The sequence below is a fragment of the Salvelinus alpinus genome, chromosome 1 (assembly GCF_045679555.1).
Source record: "Salvelinus alpinus chromosome 1, SLU_Salpinus.1, whole genome shotgun sequence".
Classification (NCBI taxonomy): Eukaryota; Metazoa; Chordata; class Actinopteri; order Salmoniformes; family Salmonidae; genus Salvelinus; species Salvelinus alpinus.
This window is the reverse complement of record NC_092086.1, coordinates 110,902,622-110,924,653: the sequence shown is the minus strand read 5'-3', so window position 1 is coordinate 110,924,653 and position 22,032 is coordinate 110,902,622. Positions and strand designations below refer to the sequence as shown.

The window sequence follows — 22,032 nt, the reverse complement described above, 5'->3', positions numbered from 1 at the left end:
TAAACAAAAGAGCACATGACATGTGTCTCTTTTGTAAGGATATCATTATCTCCTAAATGTGTGATTTGGTCACTTGTTCTGATAATAATGTATTCACCCTTTGATTAAGACACCAGTCAAACATTAATCTGACATCTTGTAATCCTATGTCCTGACTGAACATCTTGTAATTATGATTTTGTTCTCTGACTACCTTAAGCCATAATCTCCTACCCAACCTGCTCCTTTTACAGGCCATCGTGAGCATGGCCTGCAAATTCCAAATGACACCCTATCCCCGGGGCCTACATAGCACTTTACTTTTGAACAGAGCCCTTTGGTCCAATGGTCAAAATTAGTGCACCATAAAGGGAATAGGGAAAAGGGTGGTATTTGGGACACAAACCATGACATCTGGAGATATGGTTTTAAGATTTATGTAAGGCGGTTTATAAACCAACACTGACTGACTGACAGGCAGGGCAGAAGACTTGTCTTGGGGAGGGGTTAGTGGCCTAGCTCAGCATTGGTGCATTGGTTCAATGGGGACAATGTAGTTACCCCTAAACCCAAGGCTGGGGCAAATCGAACATGACAACCCCCCTTTTACGTGTCTTGGTGGGGAGGTGGGGGCTGTCAAATGGGCGGAGTGAAGGGGGTCTTACCATAAGGAGTACTTTATAAACCCCAGAAGATACAGCCTCCTCCATGAGACAAAACCACTACTGGAGTGTCAGCTAGTAGACTAACAGGTGCCTCTACTACTGAGATGCGACGGATGCTTACTAACGCAGATTTTTTCAATTCGATTTTAGATTTTTATTTCAACAAAACAATCGGAATTGTTGTTTCAATCTATTTAACATTTAGTGTTTCATTCTATTAAAACATTTTGCTATTCATTCTGAAGACTTAAAACTTTGTTTTAAAAATACATGTCTCGGGAGTTTAGGCTACATTTGTTTATCAGTGTCATTTCAATATAGTTTGAGATTATAATTTTTTCATCAAATGTGGCTACTTGGTTCAACTCCTGAAGTCATGGAAGAGCGCCTGTCACCTTCTGCGTGTTTCGTCCGGAACCCCGGCAATAACCACAACACCGCAGCAGCGAGGGTTCACAGTATTGAAGCAATATTGGGATTTAAAGACGAAAACATATATAATCAATCTGTCTCATACAATGGATCATCAGGGAAACTCGCCGAGCGGAGAGGGAACGGAATTATGTCATCCCTGAAGAAAGAACACAACACGGAAAGTTTTGACAGTAAGTGACACTGCAATGTGTATTAAACTAGAGGCCTTGTTAAAATGGTGATTCAAAATGGTTCAATCTTGATTGATTCAAAATGTTATTTTCACACCAGTAGGCTATTTATTCCATGTTTATAAATATGTGTAAGTAGACTTTTGAATCACAGTGTAAAAAGTCACATATAAAGGCAAATATACTTTCAGAAGTTCATACATTGATTTAGCCTATAATGTGTTTTTAGGTGTCTGCTGCAGCAGTTCGGGGGCCTCTGTTAGTCCTGATTTACCTGACGGGGAGGATAAACTGTCCGATGATGAGAACCCAAAGAAAAAGCACCGGCGCAACAGGACTACGTTCACAACCTTTCAGCTGCATGAGCTGGAGAGAGCGTTCGAGAAGTCGCACTATCCTGACGTCTACAGCAGAGAGGAGCTCGCGATGAAAGTGAATCTTCCGGAGGTTCGAGTGCAGGTAATATAGATAAAGAGCCAACTTGACAGACTCGTTACAGTGGTTATGATGTTCGATTCTGTCTTTAAAAGAAAACAGAAAGTTATATTTTATTACGGGGCTAAACTGAAGTTCCACTATTCCACAATACCTTTCTCTTATTTGTGGGACATTAATTTATGATTCTCAAATAATATTTTTTGGAATGAGTGGCTCGTGAAATAAGCATTAATTGTCTGGACTTGAATAGTCAGCTTTTTACAATTAGGCCTGTACAACAATAATGTCAGTATTCGGCATAATTCCCATAGTCAGCTTTTTACAATTAGGCCTGTATAACAATAATGTCAGTATTCGGCATAATTCCTCAATTCAAAGTCCCAGTTCAGTTTATTAACTTTTAGGTCATGTACTTAGTCAACTGTCACATATTAGTAAGTATAGGCTACTTGGATATTAACCGCAGGATAATTGATGATGATAGACCGTTAATTGTTATTTTAAGCGTTTGTATTTGAAATTAGCATCACATAGGATGTTATCAATTGAAAATGTATTCACTTGGGCTAATATAACTCGTTAAATTATGTAAAAATGTGTTAATTTATCTTAAAACGTCTAATTTAGTTTAGGTCCTATATACTTTTTAAAATAGGCAAAATTACGCCATATAGATGTTCTCCTAAGCATTTCACTATCATCGCTAATTCTCAATTTATTTAGAGCATGTAGCCATCAAACATTCTCTCAAAAAAAAATATATATATATATATATATATATATATTTTAGGTCTATATTTGTTAATATTTTCAGTTAGTCATATCAAGCTATTCCATTTCAAATTTTTCAATATTATTTTCATTTTGAACGCGATTTTTTTAATCGATAAAATGTCCAATATGTATTAATAACATGACAATAACTCATTTATTACACCAAGGAGGACACTCAACATTCATATTCAATATGTTTTCCCTTTATAGATATTAAATGCAAATAAACTCAAAGTTTTCATGTTTGGAGAATTAGCCAATTGAGTTTATATAATTTGACAGGAAAGTTTTTGGGAAGTTGACAAGTTTTGACAAAGGGTCAATCTCAGTAGATAAGCTCCCTGATTGACTGGTTTTCTTTCATCTTACCTTCAGCTGTGTTATCATTGATAGGGTTAAATGTAGGCTATTTCAATATTGTCATGATTTGTTCAAAATGGCCCTGAAATCCTGTTTAAGCATGTAATCATCCTTTCCCCTGTTCTCATAATATTGAACATCAGAATGTCTAATCAGAATGTTGTGTGGTTCCAGAATGTCTAATCAGAATGTTGTGTGGTTCCAGAATGACTGATCAGAATGTTGTGTGGTTCCAGAATATCTAATCAGAATGTTGAATGTCTAATCAGAATGTAGTGTGATTCCAGAATGACTGATCAGAATGTGTGAGTTCTAGAAGATCTAATTTTGAATATTGTAATGATCCAGAATGTCTAATCAGAATGTTGTGATGATTCTAAAATGTCTAATCAGAATGTTGTGATGCTTCCATCTCAGGTGTGGTTCCAGAACCGTCGGGCCAAGTGGCGTCGCCAGGAGAAGCTGGAGGTGAGTTCAATTAAGCTCCAGGACACCTCCTCTCTCCTGTCCTTCAGCCGCTCCCCTTCCCAGTCCTTGGGCTCCGGACTGCAGCTGGAGCCATGGCTCAGCACTGCCATCACCTCCACCCCACTGCAGTCCCTACCCGGCTTCATTACCAGCTCCTCTCAGGGCCTCCCAGGAGCCTCCAGCTACTCCCCTCCAGCCTTCCTCAACTCCTCCAGTTTCGGACACCATAACCTGCCTCACATTGGTTCTACGCGCCCTCTTCCTCCGCCCCCATACCAGTGCGCCGTGGCTGGGTACATGGACAAGTTAGTCATGGAAGAGACGGATCCTCGTAATTCTAGTATTGCGTCTCTGAGGATGAAGGCTAAGGAGCATATTCAGTCTATTGGGAAGACATGGTGAGGATGGATGGATGCTGTCTGCATCCCTCTGACTGGGGCCAACACTTTAAAGACTACTACTGCATGCAGTGCTGCTGCTCTAGTCTGTGGACATGGATGTCCACTGTGCTAGAGGACTAGAGGACTAGAGGACTAGAGGGCTAGAGGACTAGAGGACTAGACGACTAGAGGACTAGATGACTAGAGGACTAGAGGGCTAGAGGACTAGAGGACTAGAGGACTCCATGAGATGATGCAAACTATTGTTTCTTCTTCAGTGGTTTACATCATCGTCCCAGTCAGAGTTTTTTTGTGAATTCTCAGTATTGGAGGAGGAACAACTATGTCTAATTTCAGATATTCACGTTTTATAATGAACTTTCACTGTCAGTGTTATGCTTGGACTCACCAAGATCCATCCGGTCTACTTTTAATGAAAAATGAAGGATGCCATTGAGGAGAAAGTGGAAGTGTGAAATGTTTGTCTATGTTGCCCATAACCTGGTTTCTATGTCATAATTTCCATCCCTATTTGAACAATTCTCTTCTGTTATTCTGCTAAAACAATCCCATCCCAGGATCAATGTATGTATTGTTGATTACCAACCCTTGTTTAGATACCTTTCTTTCAGTATTTTTCAATTTTGTGCCGCTGACTTTACAAATGCACAAATGTAGATGAACAAATGTCAATTTGCTGTAATTAGTTTCTCTCTGTACGTGAATGATATTATGGAAATAAACCTGTATATTTACATCAACCCTCCAGGCTGACAATGTGCAAACTCTTCTTTCATTACCTGTCAAGCCTGAATAGCCATATTTAAGCAATAAGGCCAGAGTAGGTGTGGTATATGGCCAATATACCAACACTAAAGGCTGTGGTATATTGTCCATATATCACAAATATAATATACAATATAACTCCTGTCTTTTCCAAGAGGGTTGTTTTTACTCAATACTTAAACTTTTTAGAAAACAGGTGGTTCTATACTGCAAATTGAAATCACAAATCACAGAGCAGAACACGTGAATGTGGTGTCTGGTTCCCTCTAGTGGACATTAGTCTTATGACAGGTGGGAAGTGAGCTGGCAATCAAAGAATCTATGGCAATCAAATCCTAGATGCCATCGCCTGCTGTTGTGCACTTGAGCAAGGCACTTAACCCCCCACAACAACAGGTGCCCAGGGTCGCAGCCCCCTTCACCTTTCCAAAAACACCTGTGTATGTGTGTCTTTCGGAAGGGTCGCGTTAACAGCAGAAGTCAAATTTGATTTGGACCTTGTGTGCAATTGGTCAATAAAGTAATGTGAATCTTTAGTGGCAGCCAACACAATTGAAACTCACCCAGTCAGTTCTTAAGAGGCAACTTTCACTTGAGTCAAATTTATACTTTTAGTTTCCCATCGACATCAACGCATGACCAAGTGAAAATTCAGAAAGTATTCAACCCCCTTGACCTTTTCCACATTTTGTTGTGTTACATCCTGACATTTTGTGTCACTAATCTTCACACAATATCCCATGATGTCAAAGTAGATTCTTTCATTAAAAATAAAAAGCTGAAATGTCTTGAGTCAATAAGTATTCAACCACTTTGTTATGGCAAGCCTAAATACGTTCAGGAGTAAAAATGTGCTTAACAAATCACATAATAAGTTGCATGGACTCACTCTCTGTGCAATAATAGTGGTTAACATAATTATTTTATGACTACCCCATCTCTGTACACCACACATACAATTATCTGTAAAGCCCCTTAGTCGAGCACTGAATTTCAAGCACATATTCGACCACAAAGACACGGGAGGTTTTCCAATGCCTGGCAAAGAAGGACACCGATTGGTAGATGGGTATAAAAAAAAGAGACAAAAACACTGAATATCGTTTTGAGCATAGTGAAGTTATTAATTAGGCTATGGATCAATGCACCCTGTCACTACAAAGATACAGGAGTCCTTCCTAACTCAGTTGCTGGAGAGGAAGGAAACCGCTCAGGGATTTCACCATGATGCCAATTGCAATATTAATGCAGTTACAGAGTTTAATGCCTGTGATAGGAGATAACTGAGGATGGATAAACAACATTGTAGTTACTCGACAATATTAACCTAAATGACAAAAGAAGGAAGTCTGTACAGAATAAAAAACATTCCAAAACATGCATTCTGTTTGCAACAAGACACTAAAGTAATACTGCAAAAAATGTGGCAAAGAAATGAACTTTTTGTCTTGAATACAAAATGTTATGCTTGGGGCAAATCCAATACTGTGATATTAGTGCTAGTATGAACTCGGACCCATGAGCAGAGAAACACAGCAGGCAGAGGTATGGGTAAATCCAGAATATTTACTGAAGATCTTCATAGCAAAACAACAACGCAAGGGCACACGAGAACACTGAACAAAACATGAGACCTGAGCAACTGGCCCAGTCCACAGAGGAACCTAAATAGTCATCCAGCAGGTGATCCCAATAAATCCAATCAGGGTCACCTGGATACTAGAAGTAACCCAAGGGTGCTTTCCAGTGGCAACCTCAGGTAGTACACTCAAGGGAGAAAACCTGACCTGTGACAAATGTAACACATTACTGAGTACCACTCTTCATATTTTCAAGCATGGTGGTGGCTGCATCATGTTATTGGTATGCTTGTCATCGATGAGGACTAGGGAGTTTTTTTTAATGAAAATAAACGGAATAGAGCTAAGCATAGGCAAAATCCTGGAGGGAAACCTGGCTCAGTCTGCTTTCCAACAGACACTGGAAGACTAAGTCACCTTTCATCAGGACAATAACCTAAAACACAAGGACAAATCTACACTGGAGTTGCTCAGCAAGACAACACTGAATGTTCCCGAGCGCGTGCTATAGGTGGGTGCTGCTATGGTGACCAGCGAGCTGAGATAAGAGGGGACTTTACCTAGCAGGGTCTTGTAGATGACCTGGAGCCAGTGGGTTTGGCGATGAGTATGAAGCGAAGGCCAGCCAACGAGAGCATACAGGTCGCAGTGGTGGGTAGTATATGGGGCTTTGGTTACAAAACGGATGGCACTGTGATAGACTGCATCCAATTTATTGAGTAGGGTATTGGAGGCTATTTTGTAAATGACATCGCTGAAGTCGAGGATCGGTAGGATGGTCAGTTTTACAAGGGTATGTTTGGCAGCATGAGTGAAGGATGCTTTGTTGCGAAATAGGAAACCAATTCTAGATTTAACTTTGGATTGGAGATGTTTGATGTGAGTCTGGAAGGAGAGTTTACAGTCTAACCAGACATGATCTATGATCTACTATATACTATTAGCTACTAATTTCTACTATCTACTATTATCTACTATGATCTACTACAATCTACTATGATCTACTACAGTGGCTTGCAAAAGTATTCACCCCCTTGGCATTTTTCCTATTTTGTTGCCTTACAAACTGGAATTAAAATAGATTTTTTGGGGGGGGGGTTTGTATCATTTTATTTACACAACATGCCTACCACTTTGAAGATGCAAAATATTTTTTATAGTGAAACAAACAAGATATAAGACAGAAAAACTGAAAACTTGAGCGTGCATTACTTTTCACCCCCCCCCCCCTCAAAGTCAATACTGTGTAGAGCAACTTTTTGCAGCAATTACAGCTGCAAGTCTCTTGGGGTATGTATCTACAAGCTTGGCACATCTAGCCACTGGGATTTTTGCCCATTCTTCAAGGCAAAACTGCTCCAGCTCCTTCAAGTTGGATGGGTTCCGCTGGTGTACAGCAATCTTTAAATCATACCACAAATTCTCAATTGGATTGAGGTCTGGGCTTTGACTAGGCCATTCCAAGACATTTAAATGTCTCCCTTTAAACCTCTCGAGTGTTGCTTTAGCAGTATGCTTAGGGTCATCGTCCTGCTGGAAGGTGAACCTCCGTCCCAGTCTCAAATCTCTGGAAGACAAACAGGTTTCCCTCAAGAATTTCCCTGTATTTAGCATCATCCATCATTCCTTCAATTCTGACCAGTTTCCCAGTCCCTGCCGGTGAAAAAACATCCCCACAGCATGATGCTGCCACCACCATGGTTCACTGGGGTTCACTGGGATGGGGTTCTCAGGGTGATGAGAGGTGTTGGGTTTGTGCCAGACATGGTGTTTTCCTTGATGGCCAAAAAACTAAATTTTAGTCTCATCTGACCAGAGTACCTTCTTCCATATGTTTGGGGAGTCTCCCACATGCCTGTTGGCAAACACCAAACATGTTTGCTTATTTTTTTCTAGAAGCAATGGCTTTTTTCTGGACACTCTTCCGTAAAGCCTAGCTCTGTGGAGTGTAAGGCTTAAAGTGGTCCTATGGACAGATACTCCAATCTCCGCTGTGGAGCTTTGCAGCTCCTTCAATGTTATCTTTGGTCTCTTTGTTGCCTCTATGATTAATGCCCTCCTTGCCTGGTCCGTGAGTTAGGAGAGCTTCTTTGTCTTCATGGTGCCACTTGCTTGGTAGTGCCCCTTGCTTAGTGGTGTTGCAGACTCTGGGGCCCTTCAGAACAGGTCTATATATACTCAGATCATGTGACAGTGTAACGATTGTCATCGGGAGAAGGAGAAGAGGACCAAGGTGCAGCGTGGTAAGTGTCCATAATACTTTTAATAAATACGAACACTAGAACAAAAACAACAAAGCGACAAACGAACAGTTCTGCAAGGTGCACTACACTAAACAGAAAACAACTACCCACAAACACAGGTGGGAAACAGGCTACCTAAGTATGGTTCTCAATCAGAGACAACGATTGACAGCTGCCTCTGATTGGGAACCATACCAGGCCAAACACATAGAAATACAAAACATAGAACAAAACATAGAATGCCCACCCCAACTCACGCCCTGACCAAACCAAAATAGAGACATAAACAAGGAACTAAGGTCAGGGCGTGACAGACAGATCATGTGACACTAAGATTGCACACAGGTGGACTTTATTTATCTAATTATGTTACTTCTGAAGGTAATTGTGTGCACCAGATCTTATTTAGGGGCTTCATAGCAAAGGGGGTGAATACATATGCAGGCACCACTTTTCCGTTTTTTATTTTATTTTTTATTTTGAAACAAGTTATTTTTTCAATTTCACTTCCATTTCACCTTGGACTATTTTGTGTATGTCCATTACATGAAATCCAAATAAAAATCTATTTAAATTGCAGGTTGTAATGCAACAAAATAGGAAAAACGCCAAGGGGATGAATACTTTTGCAAGGCACTGTATCAACTATTACCTACTATCTACTATTATCTACTAATATCATCTACTATTATCTGTGACAAATGAGGGGAGAAAACAGAGTGGAGAACAAGCCTGGTTTATGCCAACAGGATGCGCCTTAACCAAATGAAATTGTTCCAATTACGATTTCTCACTGTGAGAAAGTCTGGAGCAGATAATTGAGGCCATTGTTGTCAGGGGACAGCTGAGTAGAGAGGCATGAGTCCTTCCTTACACACTGTATACGTCCCAAATAGCATCCTATTTTCTATATGGTGCACTACTTTCCCATAGGGCTCTGGTCTAAAGTAGTGCATTATATAGGGAGTAGGGTGCCATTTGGAACGTAATGACTGCCTGTATGCACATTATGCCTCACAAAGATCAGCTTGTCATTAGATTTATGTATTGCTGGCTCACTGAAAGATACAAGCCAGTATTATGTCCTTTGCCAAAATGTAGCCTAATTGTAATGATTGCCAAATTGTTGCCCGAAAACGTCTAACAGGAATTTAATAGTTTTAAGAACTAACTTCAATGATAGTGAAGCTTATATTTTGAGTATCTGAGGTAGTTTAGAGAAATGTAAGGATGCATATCAGTTGTCAGATTTAAATATGCGATAGATAGATAAACATTTTGTAAAATCAAAAAATATTATATAATTAAAACATGTCTTTATTAGAAAGTGGAATGGGGAACGCAGTCGTCACTGTGCAGTCGTCACAGGCTCTGATGAGACGCTTGTCTGCCATCTTGTGGTGAATATGTTGCCTCTGCACTTCTTCACCCGTTGTCAGTTGAAAATGAAGTACATACAGTACTACAGTATATATACCTCCTAGAGTCGATTATCATAATAAAAAATCCCCATCAAAATACCGTCAGTTTAAGCTAGAGATATCTGTTGTTTGTAACACGTCCACATCTGCGGTGAAAGGTGACAGAGATAGAGCGGTGTTTGTCAGAGCATGAGACATCCCGAAAATCAGTCTTCTCATGAAAACCTCTGTATCGTCCAAACGGTTTGACTGAACCTATGGGACTCATCTGAAGGTAACCAGTACATTAAAAATGTTTTATGCAAGTAAGGAGGTATGGACACTTCAAAACCTTATTCCTCATTATTTATTTTTGGACTGTCTTATTTGCCATTTATGAATGTGTCATTCAATGTGTTTCTATGGGTTATAGTAGTAAAGGCCAAATTCAATATTTTATCCAAAAAAATAATATATATATTTGTTTTGTATACCTCTGTATGGTTATGTAAAGGAACACCCAGATATCCACAATGCAGTTATCACAACAATTTCAGATTTATTCAATGTTCTTTACACATTGTTGTTGATGGGGAGGGGGGGGAGTATTTTGAGTGGCATACAATAAATAGTAGATGACGTCATGTAATTATTATGATAATTATGTTATTATATATCATATAGGGTAAACTCTAATATAGGCTATAATGTTTTCAAAATATTGTGAACAGGTGCGCTGAATGCAGCGACTGGAACTGAGTCTCTGAGGCGTGTAGTGCCGGTCATCATAGCACAGCTGCAGTCCAGAGCTGACTGTCTGTCTTCAGGCGAAGATAGTGTTCTCCTTCATGTTGAAAGCCAATCGAAAGAGGTCTGTCAGCTACGGAGAGGAAACGCAGGAATACAACAATGTAGCACTCATACCTGAACCACGTAAACCTGCAATCAAATAGCATTACCGGTTTTAAATAATCAGACTTCATAAACGTGCCTTTTTAAATAATCAGACTTCATAAACATGCCTTTTTAAATAATCAGACTTCATAAACATGCCTTTTTAAATAATCATACTTCATAAACATGCCTTTTTAAATAATCAGACTTCATCAACATGTTGTTACTACTGAACTCAAACATTAAGAATGAAGTCAAACATTTATATTCTAATAAATAGCCTACTGGATATTAGGAGATGCGATGAGTACATAGGCTACATACTATAAAGGGAAAGAACGGAGGAACAGCATTCACCTAATTGACACTAACCTCTCACCAGTACTAACCTGTTTCAGGTATCGGTGTCTATCTGTCTCTTCCCACTTTGTGGTCTTGAGTACTCCCATCCGAGAGAGAACATGTTCCTGTCCCTGTCTCTGGGTCTGGCTCTGTCTCTTGTTCTCCAGTCCCCCCAGAGTCCTGATGAAGCCTTGCACCAGCTTGGACGGCTGCACATATCTATCCAGCAGCTTGTCTTCCTCTGAAGACGGTATATTGTCCCTGTTGCTGCTATCCTCTGATCCAGAGAGACTGTCAAGGCTTTTCTTCCCCATCAAGTGACCTAAAGAAAAAAGTTTGTACATAAAGAATGTATGGATGAACATTGAGGAAGATTGAATATTGAAGTTAGTGTTCTTTTGAGTCCAATTCTGGTTTGGAGACTAAGACAATTCAACGCTCGGGTTGTTATTTGAACAACCAATGTCCTGCGTCACAATGTCTTCGTTTGCTCTGAGCTTTCTCACCCAGGAACATTTCACCTAAACTTTTCACAGGAAATGTAACTTGCCCACCAAATAGAATACTCATCTTTCTGGGTAACCAAGGTGATTATACAAAACAAAGGCAACAGTCGACTGTCTACATTAAGTCCTATTATTTTATTTTTTACATCAGCTCAACAATTCATTCAGAAAATCGTGACACCGTTAGGCATGGTTTGTGCAGTGGTTTCCCATCTTTAAAAAAAAATGTTATCTCGAAACAAACTTTTCATCTATCCAGCAGAATCTCAAAAACCGAAGTAGATCATAACAATAATAACACTTTGTAATTTTATTAGAAATAATAATATATTATTCTGTAATATAAATAACAACAATAATAGGTCTCTTACCTACTGCCCAGTGATTCCCTCGTGGGAACACTTTTCCAATGGCTCCAGCATTCTCTGAACAATGCACCAAACATGAAATTGATACCAATATAATAGCAATCGACAAGGAAGGTTTGTAGGTCCATGCATGGCACAGGTCGCCCATGATATCGCAGAGAGAGGAGCAAGCGTTATAATAAGGTATTATAATCCTTATTGGCTGTATATCCGTCCAGTTGAAATTTTCATAAACTAATGGTGGTCTTCCATAATCAGTTCATTTATATAATACCGCTACCGACCCTTCAAGTTTGTTGTCTTTGCGAAGTTATACGGGAGTGACTCCATAGGGGCGATAGCTCTGAAGTAGGCGACGTTGAAAGTTAAATGCCTTTCCTGAGTGTTATACGTCAGAGATCCTTTAAAAAAAATACACCCATGATGTTAAATGAAAATGTGACAAATTGTGATAACCTGCCATTACGAAACACGCCTGGATAATGTGTGTGTAGAGACTGCATTCGCACGTCAGCGTCATTTCATTAACATTGACGGGTTGTGTTTTCGTCTTTGCAGAGCCTGTATAGCCTGGGACATTCCAAGTGACAACCTATTTCCTAAATATTCCCTATAAGGGGTAGTGCACTATGTAGCAAATAGGGTGCCATTTGCGACAGTCTGTTATTAATAACAGGCAGTTAATTGCTTCCCCTTATAGCAGGTAATTAATTCATATTACTTATTACAGTTCTTCACTAGGCTGTTTGATGGCCAGTGTCATGCCCTGTGTTCTGGTGACCAGTTACAGTATGCCTATGCCTATGCTAGATAAGAATAGAATACAACTAAGTGGAGTAGATTAGATAGAGTAGAGTAGGCCTAGAGTGGAGTAGAGTAGGCCTAGAGTGGAGTAGAGTAGAGTAGAGTGGAGTAGGCCTAGAGTAGAGTAGAGAAGAGTAGAATGGAGGAGAGTAGAATGGAGTAGAGTGGAGTAGGCCTAAAGTAGAGTGGAGTAGAGTGGAGCGGAGTAGGGTGGTGTGGAGTGGAGTAGGCCTAAAGTAGAGTAGATTAGAGTGGAGTAGACCTAGAGTAGAGTGGAGTGGAGTAGGCCTAGAGTAGAGTGGAGTAGAGAGGAGTGGAGTAGGCCTAGAGTAGTGGAGTAGAGTGGAGTGGGCTTAGAGTAGAGTGGGGTAGAGTGGAGTAGAGTGGAGGGGAGTAGGCCTAGAGTAGAGTTGGGGTAGAGAGGAGTAGAGTGGAGTGGAGTAGGCCTAGAGTAGAGTTGGGGTAGAGATGAGTAGAGATGAGTAGATTGGAGTGGAGTAGGCCTAGAGTAGAGTTGGGGTAGAGTGGTGTAGAGTGGAGTGGAGTAGGCCTAGAGTAGAGTGGAGTAGAGTGGAGTGGAGTAGGCCTAGAGTAGAGTTGGGGTAGAGAGAAGTAGAGTGGAGTGGGCCTAGAGTAGAGTGGGGTAGAGTGGAGTAGAGTGGAGTGGGCCTAGAGTAGAGTTGGGGTAGAGAGGAGTAGAGTGGAGTGGGCCTAGAGTAGAGTGGGGTAGAGTGGAGTAGAGTGGAGTGGAGTAGGCCTAGAGTAGAGTTGGGGTAGAGAGGAGTAGAGTGGAGTAGGCCCAGAGTAGAACAAATAAAACAAAATGGAATACAGTATAGTATTTTTATTTATTTAACTAGGCAAGTCAGTTAAGAACAAATTCTTATTTACAATGACGGCCTACTGGGGAACAGTGGGTTAACTGCCTTGTTCAGGGGCAGAATGGCAGATTTTTACCTTGTCAGCTCGGGGATTCGATCCAGAAACTTTTCGGTTACTGGCCCAAGGCTCTAACCACTAGGCTACCTGCCGTAGTACAGTAGAGTATAGTAGAGTATAGTACAGTAGAGTATAGTCCAGTATAGTACAGTAGAGTACAGCAGAGTAGACTAGAGTCCAGTAGAGTCCAGTAGAGTAGAGTATAGCCCGGTATAGTACAGTAGAGTATAGTCCAGTATAGTATAGTATAGTATAGTAGAGTAGAGTACGGTCATGGCCAAAAGTTTTGAGAATGACACAAATATGAATTTCCACAAAGTTTGCTGCTTCAGTGTCCTTAGATATATTTGTCAGGTGTTACTATGGAATACTGAAGTATAATTACAAGCATTTCATAAGTGTCAAAGGCTTTTATTGACAATTACATGAAGTTGATGCAAAGAGTCAATATTTGTAGTGTTGACACTTCTTTTTCAAGACCTCTGCAATCCGCCCTGGCATGCTGTCAATTAACTTCTGGGCCACATCCTGACTGATGGCAGCCCATTCTTGCATAATCAATGCTTGGAGTTTGTCAGAATCTGTGTGTTTTTGTTTGTCCACCCGCCTCTTGAGGATTGACCACAAGTACTCAATGGGAGTTTCCTGGCCATGGACCCAAAATATTGATGTTTTGTTCCCCGAGCCACTTAGTTATCACCTTTGCCTTATGGCAAGGTGCTCCATCATGCTTGAAAAGGCATTGTTCGTCACCAAACTGTTCCTGGATGGTTGGGAAAGTTGCTCTCGGAGGATATGTTGGTACCATTCTTTATTCATGGCTGTGTTCTTAGGCAAAATTGTGAGTGAGCCCACTCCCTTGGCTGAGAAGCAACCCCACACATGAATGGTCTCAGGATGCTTTACTGTTGGCATGACACAGGACTGATGGTAGCGCTCACCTTGTCTTCTCCGGACAAGCTTTTTCCCGGATGCCCCAAACAATCGGAAAGGGGATTCATCAGAGAAAATGACTTTACCCCAGTCCTCAGCAATCCAATCCCTGTACCTTTTGCAGAATATCAGTCTGTCCCTAATGTTTTTCCTGGAGAGAAGTGGCTTCTTTGCTGCCCTTCTTGACACCAGGCCATCCTCCAAAAGTCTTTGCCTCACTGTGCGTGCAGATGCAGTCACACCTGCCTGCTGCCATTCCTGAGCAAGTTCTGTACTGGTGGTGCCCCGATCCCGCAGCTGAATCAACTTTAGGAGACGGTCCTGGCGCTTGCTGGACTTTCTTGGGCGCCCTGAAGCCTTCTTCACAACAATTGAACCGCTCTCCTTGAAGTTCTTGATGATCCGATAAATGGATGATTTAGGTGCAATCTTACTGGCAGCAATATCCTTGCCTGTGAAGCCCTTTTTGTACAACGCAATGATGACGGCACATGTTTCCTTGCAGGTAACCATGGTTGACAGAGGAAGAACAATGATTCCAAGCACCACCCTCCTTTTGAAGCTTCCAGTCTGTTATTCGAACTCAATCAGCATGACAGAGTGATCTTCAGCCTTGTCCTCGTCAACACTCACACCTGTGTTAACGAGAGAATCACTGACATGATGTCAGCTGGTCCTTTTGTGGCAGGGCTGAAATGCAATGGAAATGTTTTTGGGGGATTCAGTTAATTTGCATGGCAAAGAGGGACTTTGCAATTAATTGCAATTCATCTGATCACTCTTCATAACATTCTGGAGTATATGCAAATTGCCATCATACAAACTGAGGCAGCAAACTTTGTGGAAATTAATATTTGTGTCATTCTCAAAACCTCTGGCCACGACTATATAGTACAGTAGAAGAGACGAGAATAGAGAATAATAAAATAAAATGGAAAACATTAGGTAGCTTAGCGGTAAAGAGCGTTGGGTCAGTGGTTTGAATCCCTGAGCCAGGCAAGGTGGAAAAATCTGCTGTTCTGCCCTTGAGCAAGGCAGTTAACCCCCAACAACTGCTCCCCAGGTGCCGATGTCGTCGATTAAGGCAGCCCCTGCAACTCTCTGAGAGATTGGGTTAAATGCGGAAAACGCATTTCAGTTGAATGCATTCAGTTGTGCAACTGATGGTATCCCCCTTCAGTAGAGTGCAGTAGAGTAGAGTAGGCCTAGAGTAGAATAAAATTACATGGAATACATTAGAGTAGAATAGAATACATTTCAACACCCACATTAGAAACAAAATAAACTTTACATGAACAGCTGGCTATTTAGTAATTGCAGTTCTATTCCACTGGATGTGAATAACACCAGCCGCACCTATCCGGTGACACGCTAACTGCTGTCCAAGTGTTAAGAGTCTCACAATGGGTTTCGATATAAAAGAACTGGCCACATTGGTGACCGGTATGGATCACAGCTGAAAGAAAGTATCATTGGAGACCGGTAAGGAACACAGTTGAAAGAAGATTTCATTGGAGACTGGTAGGAACACAGCTGAAAGAAGGTTTTATATTGGAGACTGGTAGGAACACAGCTGAAAGAAGGTTTTATATTGGAGACTGGTAGGAACACAGCTGAAAGAAGGTTTTATATTGGAGACTGGTAGGAACACAGCTGAAAGAAGGTTTCATTAGAGACTGGTAGGAACACAGCTGACAGAAGGTTTCATTGGAGACTGGTAGGAACACAGCTGACAACAGGTGCCAGGAATGGTACTGTACGGTCAAGGCTAACAAACAAAGTGGTTTGACTTGTGTTCATTAATTTGGACACAATGATGAATGAATGACCCACACAACCATTGGTTGGTTACCATGCAGAAATGATATTAGGGAATCTGCATCAGTGAATAGGAAAGATCAACAACATGTACAAAAACATGTCCATGTTATTTCATTCAATTAAACGAGTCTAATACTGTAAGTACACATCCTTGTGAAACATTCATACTCGAATGATGACATTCATATCCTGTATTGACATACAGATCATTGCAGAGGTAAAGTAATAGAGGATTAGTGTTGACAGATCCGATGTCCACCCGCCGGTCTTTTGAAGGTACATACAGATAACATTTGGTCTGATAAGGTTGAGTGGTGCCTGGGGGCATTGTCACATCTCAGGAAAGCCCCGCAGGAAGTTGGTGAGTTGGCCTGGTACTCAGCTCTTCCTCATTGGATGACATCAAGAGAATAACCTATAACTGGAAACATTATGAGTCAGTTTGGGCAATAGGAAAAAGTCAGGCTCCAATGGAACTATTTTAGGTCACTATAAAGGCTCTAAACATTATGAATCCGTTTGGGCCGTATGACAAATTCAGGCTCCAATGGAACTATACTGAACAAAAATATAAAAGCAACATCCAACAATTTTAACGATTTTACTGAGTTACAGTTCATATAAAGGAATCTGTCAATTTAAATAAATAAATTAGGCCCTAATCTTTGGATTTCACATGACTGGGCAGGGGCACATCCATGGGTGGGGCTGGGAGGGCATAGGCCCACCCACTGAGGAGCCAGGCAATCAGAATGAGTTTTTCCCCACAAAAGGGCTTCATTACTGACAGAAATACTCCTCAGTTTTGTCAGCTGTGCAGCAGTTTTTTCAGCTGGCCAGGTGGCTGGTCTCAGATGATCCCGCAGGTGAAGAAGCCAGATGTGGAGGCCCTGGGCTGGCGTGGTTACACATGGTCGGTGGTTGTGTGGCCAATTAGACATACTGCCAAATTCTCTAAAACGACGTTGGTAGAGAAATTAACATTAAATTGTCTGGCAACAGCTCTGGTGGACATTCCTGCAGTCAGCATGCCAATTGCACGCTCCTTCAAAACTCCACTCTACTCTAAAACATCTCTGGCATTGTGTTGTGTGACAAAACTGCACATTTTGGAGTGGCCTTTTATTGTCCCCAGCACAAGTTGCACCTGTGTAATGATCATGCTGTTTAATCAGCTTCTTGATATGCCACACCTGTCAGGTGGATGGATTATCTTGGCAAAGGAAAAATGCTCACTAACATGGATGTAAACAAATGCACAACATTTGAGAGAAATAAGCTTTTTGTGCAAATAGAACGTTCCTGGGATCGTTTATATCAGTGCATGAAACATGGGACCAACACTTTACATGTTGCGTTTATATTTTAGTTTGGTGTATTTTAGATCACTATAAAGGCTTTGTCATTAGAAGATCATGAGTTAGTCAGATCTGAGCATATCACATCAAATCATCAAAACAAAATGTTATTTGTCACATGCGCTGAATACAACAGGTGTAGGTTGACCTTACCGTGAAATGCTTACTTACAAGCCCTTAACCAACAATGCAGTTTGAATAAAAATAAGAGTTAAGAAAATATTTATTAAATCATGTTTTTTTTTTTTATTAAATAAAAGAGCAACAATAAAATGACAATAACGAGGCTGTATATTCACGAGGTACCGGTACCGAGTCAATGTGCGGGGTACAGGTTAGTCGAGGTAATTGAGGTAATATGTACATGTAAGTAGGGGTAAAGTGACTATGCGTAGATAATAAACAGCAAGTAGCAGCAGCGTAAAAAAAAAGGGGGGGGGGGTCAATGTAAATAGTCCAGGTAGCCATTTGATTAGCTGTTCAGCAGTTTTATGGCTTGGGGGTAGAAGCTGTTCAGAAGCCTTTTGGACCAACACAGCTTGCCTTGCGGTAGCAGAGAGAATAGTCTATGACTAGGGTGGCTGGAGTCTTTGGCAATTTTTCACATTTTGTCAGTTCTTTTTTAGTCTATGTAGCAACTGTTTCCGGAGATGTCCAATGTAACGTTTTGTCTTCAATTCTCTGTTCACAATGTCCTAGAATATAATAATAGAAAAGTGAGTCATATTGAATATGTATTAGAACATATGTCTAACAATACGGTCAGATTTTTGTGGCCAGATATTGGCATGAACACTTCTGCAGCTGTCAGCCATTCAGTAGTCTGAATAATGATAAGATAATGATCACATAGAAACTAAGACAGACAGGGACCGGCTCATCTACTCATGCCATAGGCATCACAGTCAACTCAGGTCACACGTAATTATTAGCTGTCATTTGAACGATCACTTGTTACGTCATCGGTATTTTATGCCGCGTCCAAAACAACTGTGAACTCGGATATCTCCGACTTCCGACATCAAGGCGTTCAAAACAACTGGTAACTCGGGAAAAAAACGAGCTCCGACTGAAAAGAAATCGATTTGACAGTCATCCAACTCGGGAACCCGGGCCTCTTTCTAGAGCTCCGACTTCCCGACCTGAAGATCACTTACGTCATGATTTGACCTCGTATTTTTCCGAGTCCCAGTTGTTGTGAATGCGGCATCAATGACAACCATCGATCACGACACATGTCACGACGAGTTGATTGATGTCCCACTAGCTGACCAACATATGAGATAAGTGACGTTCTAGACAGTGTTGCCAACTAATTTTCAGGGGAAGTTGCTATAGGCAGGTCGTTTTGTTGCTAAAAGTTGCTAAATGACGTTGTGATGTCCTTGCGTGATGGCGTCATTACGTAATAACGTAAAACTTGGAATAGACAATAACGTTACTCAAATTGACCGGCCATCTCGGCGAAAAATATGATTTTACATTTGTTAGTTTAGATTTGTTTGTTTATTATCATATATTTTTATTTGTAAAAGTAATATAAACAACACATTTTATATGATCACATATTTTTATTTTTAAACACAACACATTGAATTATTGAACAATTACACATTATTGAACAATTACATTTTATTTTTAACTAGTAAACCTCCACATTCTTAACAATTATAGTTTTAAGCAGTGTATTGGTAGTTAGTTAACATGCTACCTAACTGATCAACAATTATTGGTACAAGCTAATAACAAGGTATATATGCTGTCTTATTGAACAAGCAACTTATCTCAAATAATGTCTGCGCTAGGCATCTCTCTCCAGGTTGTTGTGCTGCTTGGCTGGCTAGCTGCTCAATGGTTTCCTCCAGATATTGCCACTGTTCTCGCACACACTGCAGTACACACTGCCACCATCAGCTGTGTGTCTCCGCCAGTTCCAGAAAGTCCACTCCTTGCATACGTATTATAAATATGATGAATCATAGATTGGCAAGGAAATCCTCTTCATCTTCACTGTCCAACTGCATTGTCACGGAGCTGGAACCAGCAGACGAGGATGGAGTGTCCTTAAAGCTGTATGCTGCTGTGGTGCCAAACTGCTGCAGAACTTCACCTGGTAGTTTATGCTGGTAACAGGTATCACCAGCCAGCTTCAGTCCATACCGCACCAGGAGTATGGAGTTGAGAGTGTGCAGTGACACACTGATTTGGCTGAACAGCAGTTCAACCTCCGCATTTGAGTGTGGCAAGGAGAGGGCAGCGAGTGCAGCTTTGTACAGTTCTTCAAATGGATTTGACCCGGAAGAGTCCTTGTAGTTATTGACTTCACTCCAAAACTGGACTGTATTTCCAGTTGAGTCCCACCTAAACAGATGGATGTTTCTCCATTGGGAAACAATTTGATCAATTGTTTGTGGCTGGTATCCCAGTAGCTCAGCTCCTTTAATCATTTCAGTGGTGCCTTTATTGTGCTTTAGCGCTTCCTTAACACTGAACAAGGCCATGTGTCACAAGGCTTCAAGGTTGTCTGGGAGCCTTGCTTGCAGCTCCGTGCTTAAAGCAACAATGTAGTTGATGCACTGTCTCCGAATGACTTTTTTGTCCTCTGGCTCAAGACTGAGTTGGTACACCGTGCTCTCTAAAAGGTACCCAAGGTATGGTGATGGAATGAGATGTCCATCAATGGCATCCTTCAGGACATCCATTTTTGCCATAGGGTTGTCTACTCTGCTGCAAATTGATGTTAAGAGGTGTACCAGATTGTCCAAAAGCTTGACAGGATCTGTTTGCTCCCCCTCAAATGACTTCACTACAACTTGTACATCAGACAGGATTGATTTCAAGAATGAAGAATGTCAGGTAGACATAGTTGGTCATGTACATGGCGTGGAGCACATCCACCATGTAGCAATGCTCACTGGCCTTGGTCAACTCAAAGTGGAGTTTCAGTTCTTCCCACTGGCTCAATATACGAGTTACCGCAGGTTCAATCGATAGCCAACGTGTGGCACACACTTTGGTGACCTGCAGGGGTTTCTGGCCACAATTAATGGTGGCATACACTGCTTTGTACGCCTCGCGCCGTTTTGGGGAAATCGAAAACCAGTTGTAGGTTTCCCTGATTAAGTACTCAACACTCCTAGGGATGGTTTCTTTGGATGCTGCACTGACAGCCAATTGTAAAGGATGGCACACACAGCGGATGAGTAGCACATTGGGCAATGCACATTCTTCCTTTAAAATCTTGTGCAGCCCAGTCATCACGGACGCATTATCAGTGCCAATACCCTGAAGATTTTATTTTTTAAGGTTACACTTCTCAAGAAACTCAACTACCGCCTTTACTATTGATCTGGCATCGCCCCCTCCAATTCAACCAGCCCGAGAAATGTGGACACAACGGTTCTTTTTTTAGCACTGAAATACTGAATCACCACACCCAGGTATTTCGAGACACTCACATCAGAGGACTCATCCAAAAGGAGACTGAACTTCTCATCCCCCACATCTGATGTTACTCTTTTGAGAAAATAAGGAGCCAGTACTCCCCTAATCATTTCTGTGCACTTGGTTTGGTGCATTTGGAAGTTTGTTGCTGCCACAGAACCTGAAAAGGCAGCTTTGCAAGCCATACCTAAATGGTTGCATGCTAGCAGCGAACAATGCTCCGCAATGGCCATTGCCATAGTATTTTCTGCGCTTTTGCAGTTATCCACTTTCTTAACCAACTGTGGTAATGTAGACTGCGTTGTGTGGTTGTACGGTTTTGATTTATTTATATGCTTTGCTGTAGCACAATGTTTTTTGATGTCATACATTTTTGCAAACATATCTGATTTGCAGTACGCACAGTATGCCCGTCAATCATCCCCAATTACTGGCTTCAGTCACCCTTTAATTCAGGTACAGACTCCCACTCTTTTCTGTACTTCTGGCTGTGCAATTTTGATTTAGACATGTTGATTGATGTTGTAAGTTCTGTTCAAGATCAAACATTTGTGACCAACTATATTCATTGGGTTTGTCTCGTCGAACGCATACTACTGCTGCTGCAGTCAGCCAACAATGATTTGCAATTTGCTGAAATTGCTGCTGGCCTGCTGCTGCCTGTGGACGAGCTGAGCGCCTGCTGCTGACGTCACTCACAATGCACTTTTTCAGCCAGGCACGCGTGTTGTGACTGAGTGTGTGACAGAGAAAATCGGTTGTGTGTCATTTAGAGGGGAAAGGCATTTTAGCGTTTGAGTAACTTTTCAAAAGTTGCTAAAAGTTCCAAATACATTTTTTTTAAGTAGCTAAATTTGTTTCTAGGTGCTGTTTGAAAAAAAAAGTTGCTAGGGTACTCTGAAAAGTTGCTAAATCTAGCAACAAAATTGCTAAATTGGCATCACT

At 41.2% G+C, this 22,032-nt stretch overlaps 2 protein-coding genes and 1 long non-coding RNA gene across 3 annotated transcripts; 1 reads left to right on the top strand and 2 right to left on the bottom strand.

Annotated features, from left to right (window-relative positions):
* Positions 1 to 684: 684 nt before the first annotated feature.
* Positions 685 to 4,430, top strand: rx3 (retinal homeobox gene 3). Its single transcript, XM_071341380.1, has 3 exons — positions 685 to 1,249; positions 1,479 to 1,708; positions 3,239 to 4,430. The coding sequence occupies exons 1-3, from the start codon at positions 991 to 993 to the stop codon at positions 3,689 to 3,691; spliced, it is 942 nt and encodes a 313-aa protein (XP_071197481.1). The 5' UTR covers positions 685 to 990; the 3' UTR covers positions 3,692 to 4,430.
* A 5,782-nt stretch (positions 4,431 to 10,212) lies between these two features.
* On the bottom strand, positions 10,213 to 12,246 carry grp (gastrin-releasing peptide). The gene is made up of 3 exons (XM_071341365.1): positions 11,792 to 12,246; positions 10,962 to 11,236; positions 10,213 to 10,558 (listed from the first exon to the last, which is right to left on the bottom strand). The coding sequence occupies exons 1-3, from the start codon at positions 11,934 to 11,936 to the stop codon at positions 10,502 to 10,504; spliced, it is 477 nt and encodes a 158-aa protein (XP_071197466.1). The 5' UTR covers positions 11,937 to 12,246; the 3' UTR covers positions 10,213 to 10,501.
* A 1,175-nt stretch (positions 12,247 to 13,421) lies between these two features.
* LOC139538861 (uncharacterized) lies at positions 13,422 to 19,003 on the bottom strand. The gene is made up of 2 exons (XR_011667824.1): positions 18,801 to 19,003; positions 13,422 to 16,706 (listed from the first exon to the last, which is right to left on the bottom strand). It is a non-coding gene; the product is annotated as an uncharacterized lncRNA (long non-coding RNA).
* Between the last annotated feature and the right edge of the window lie 3,029 nt (positions 19,004 to 22,032).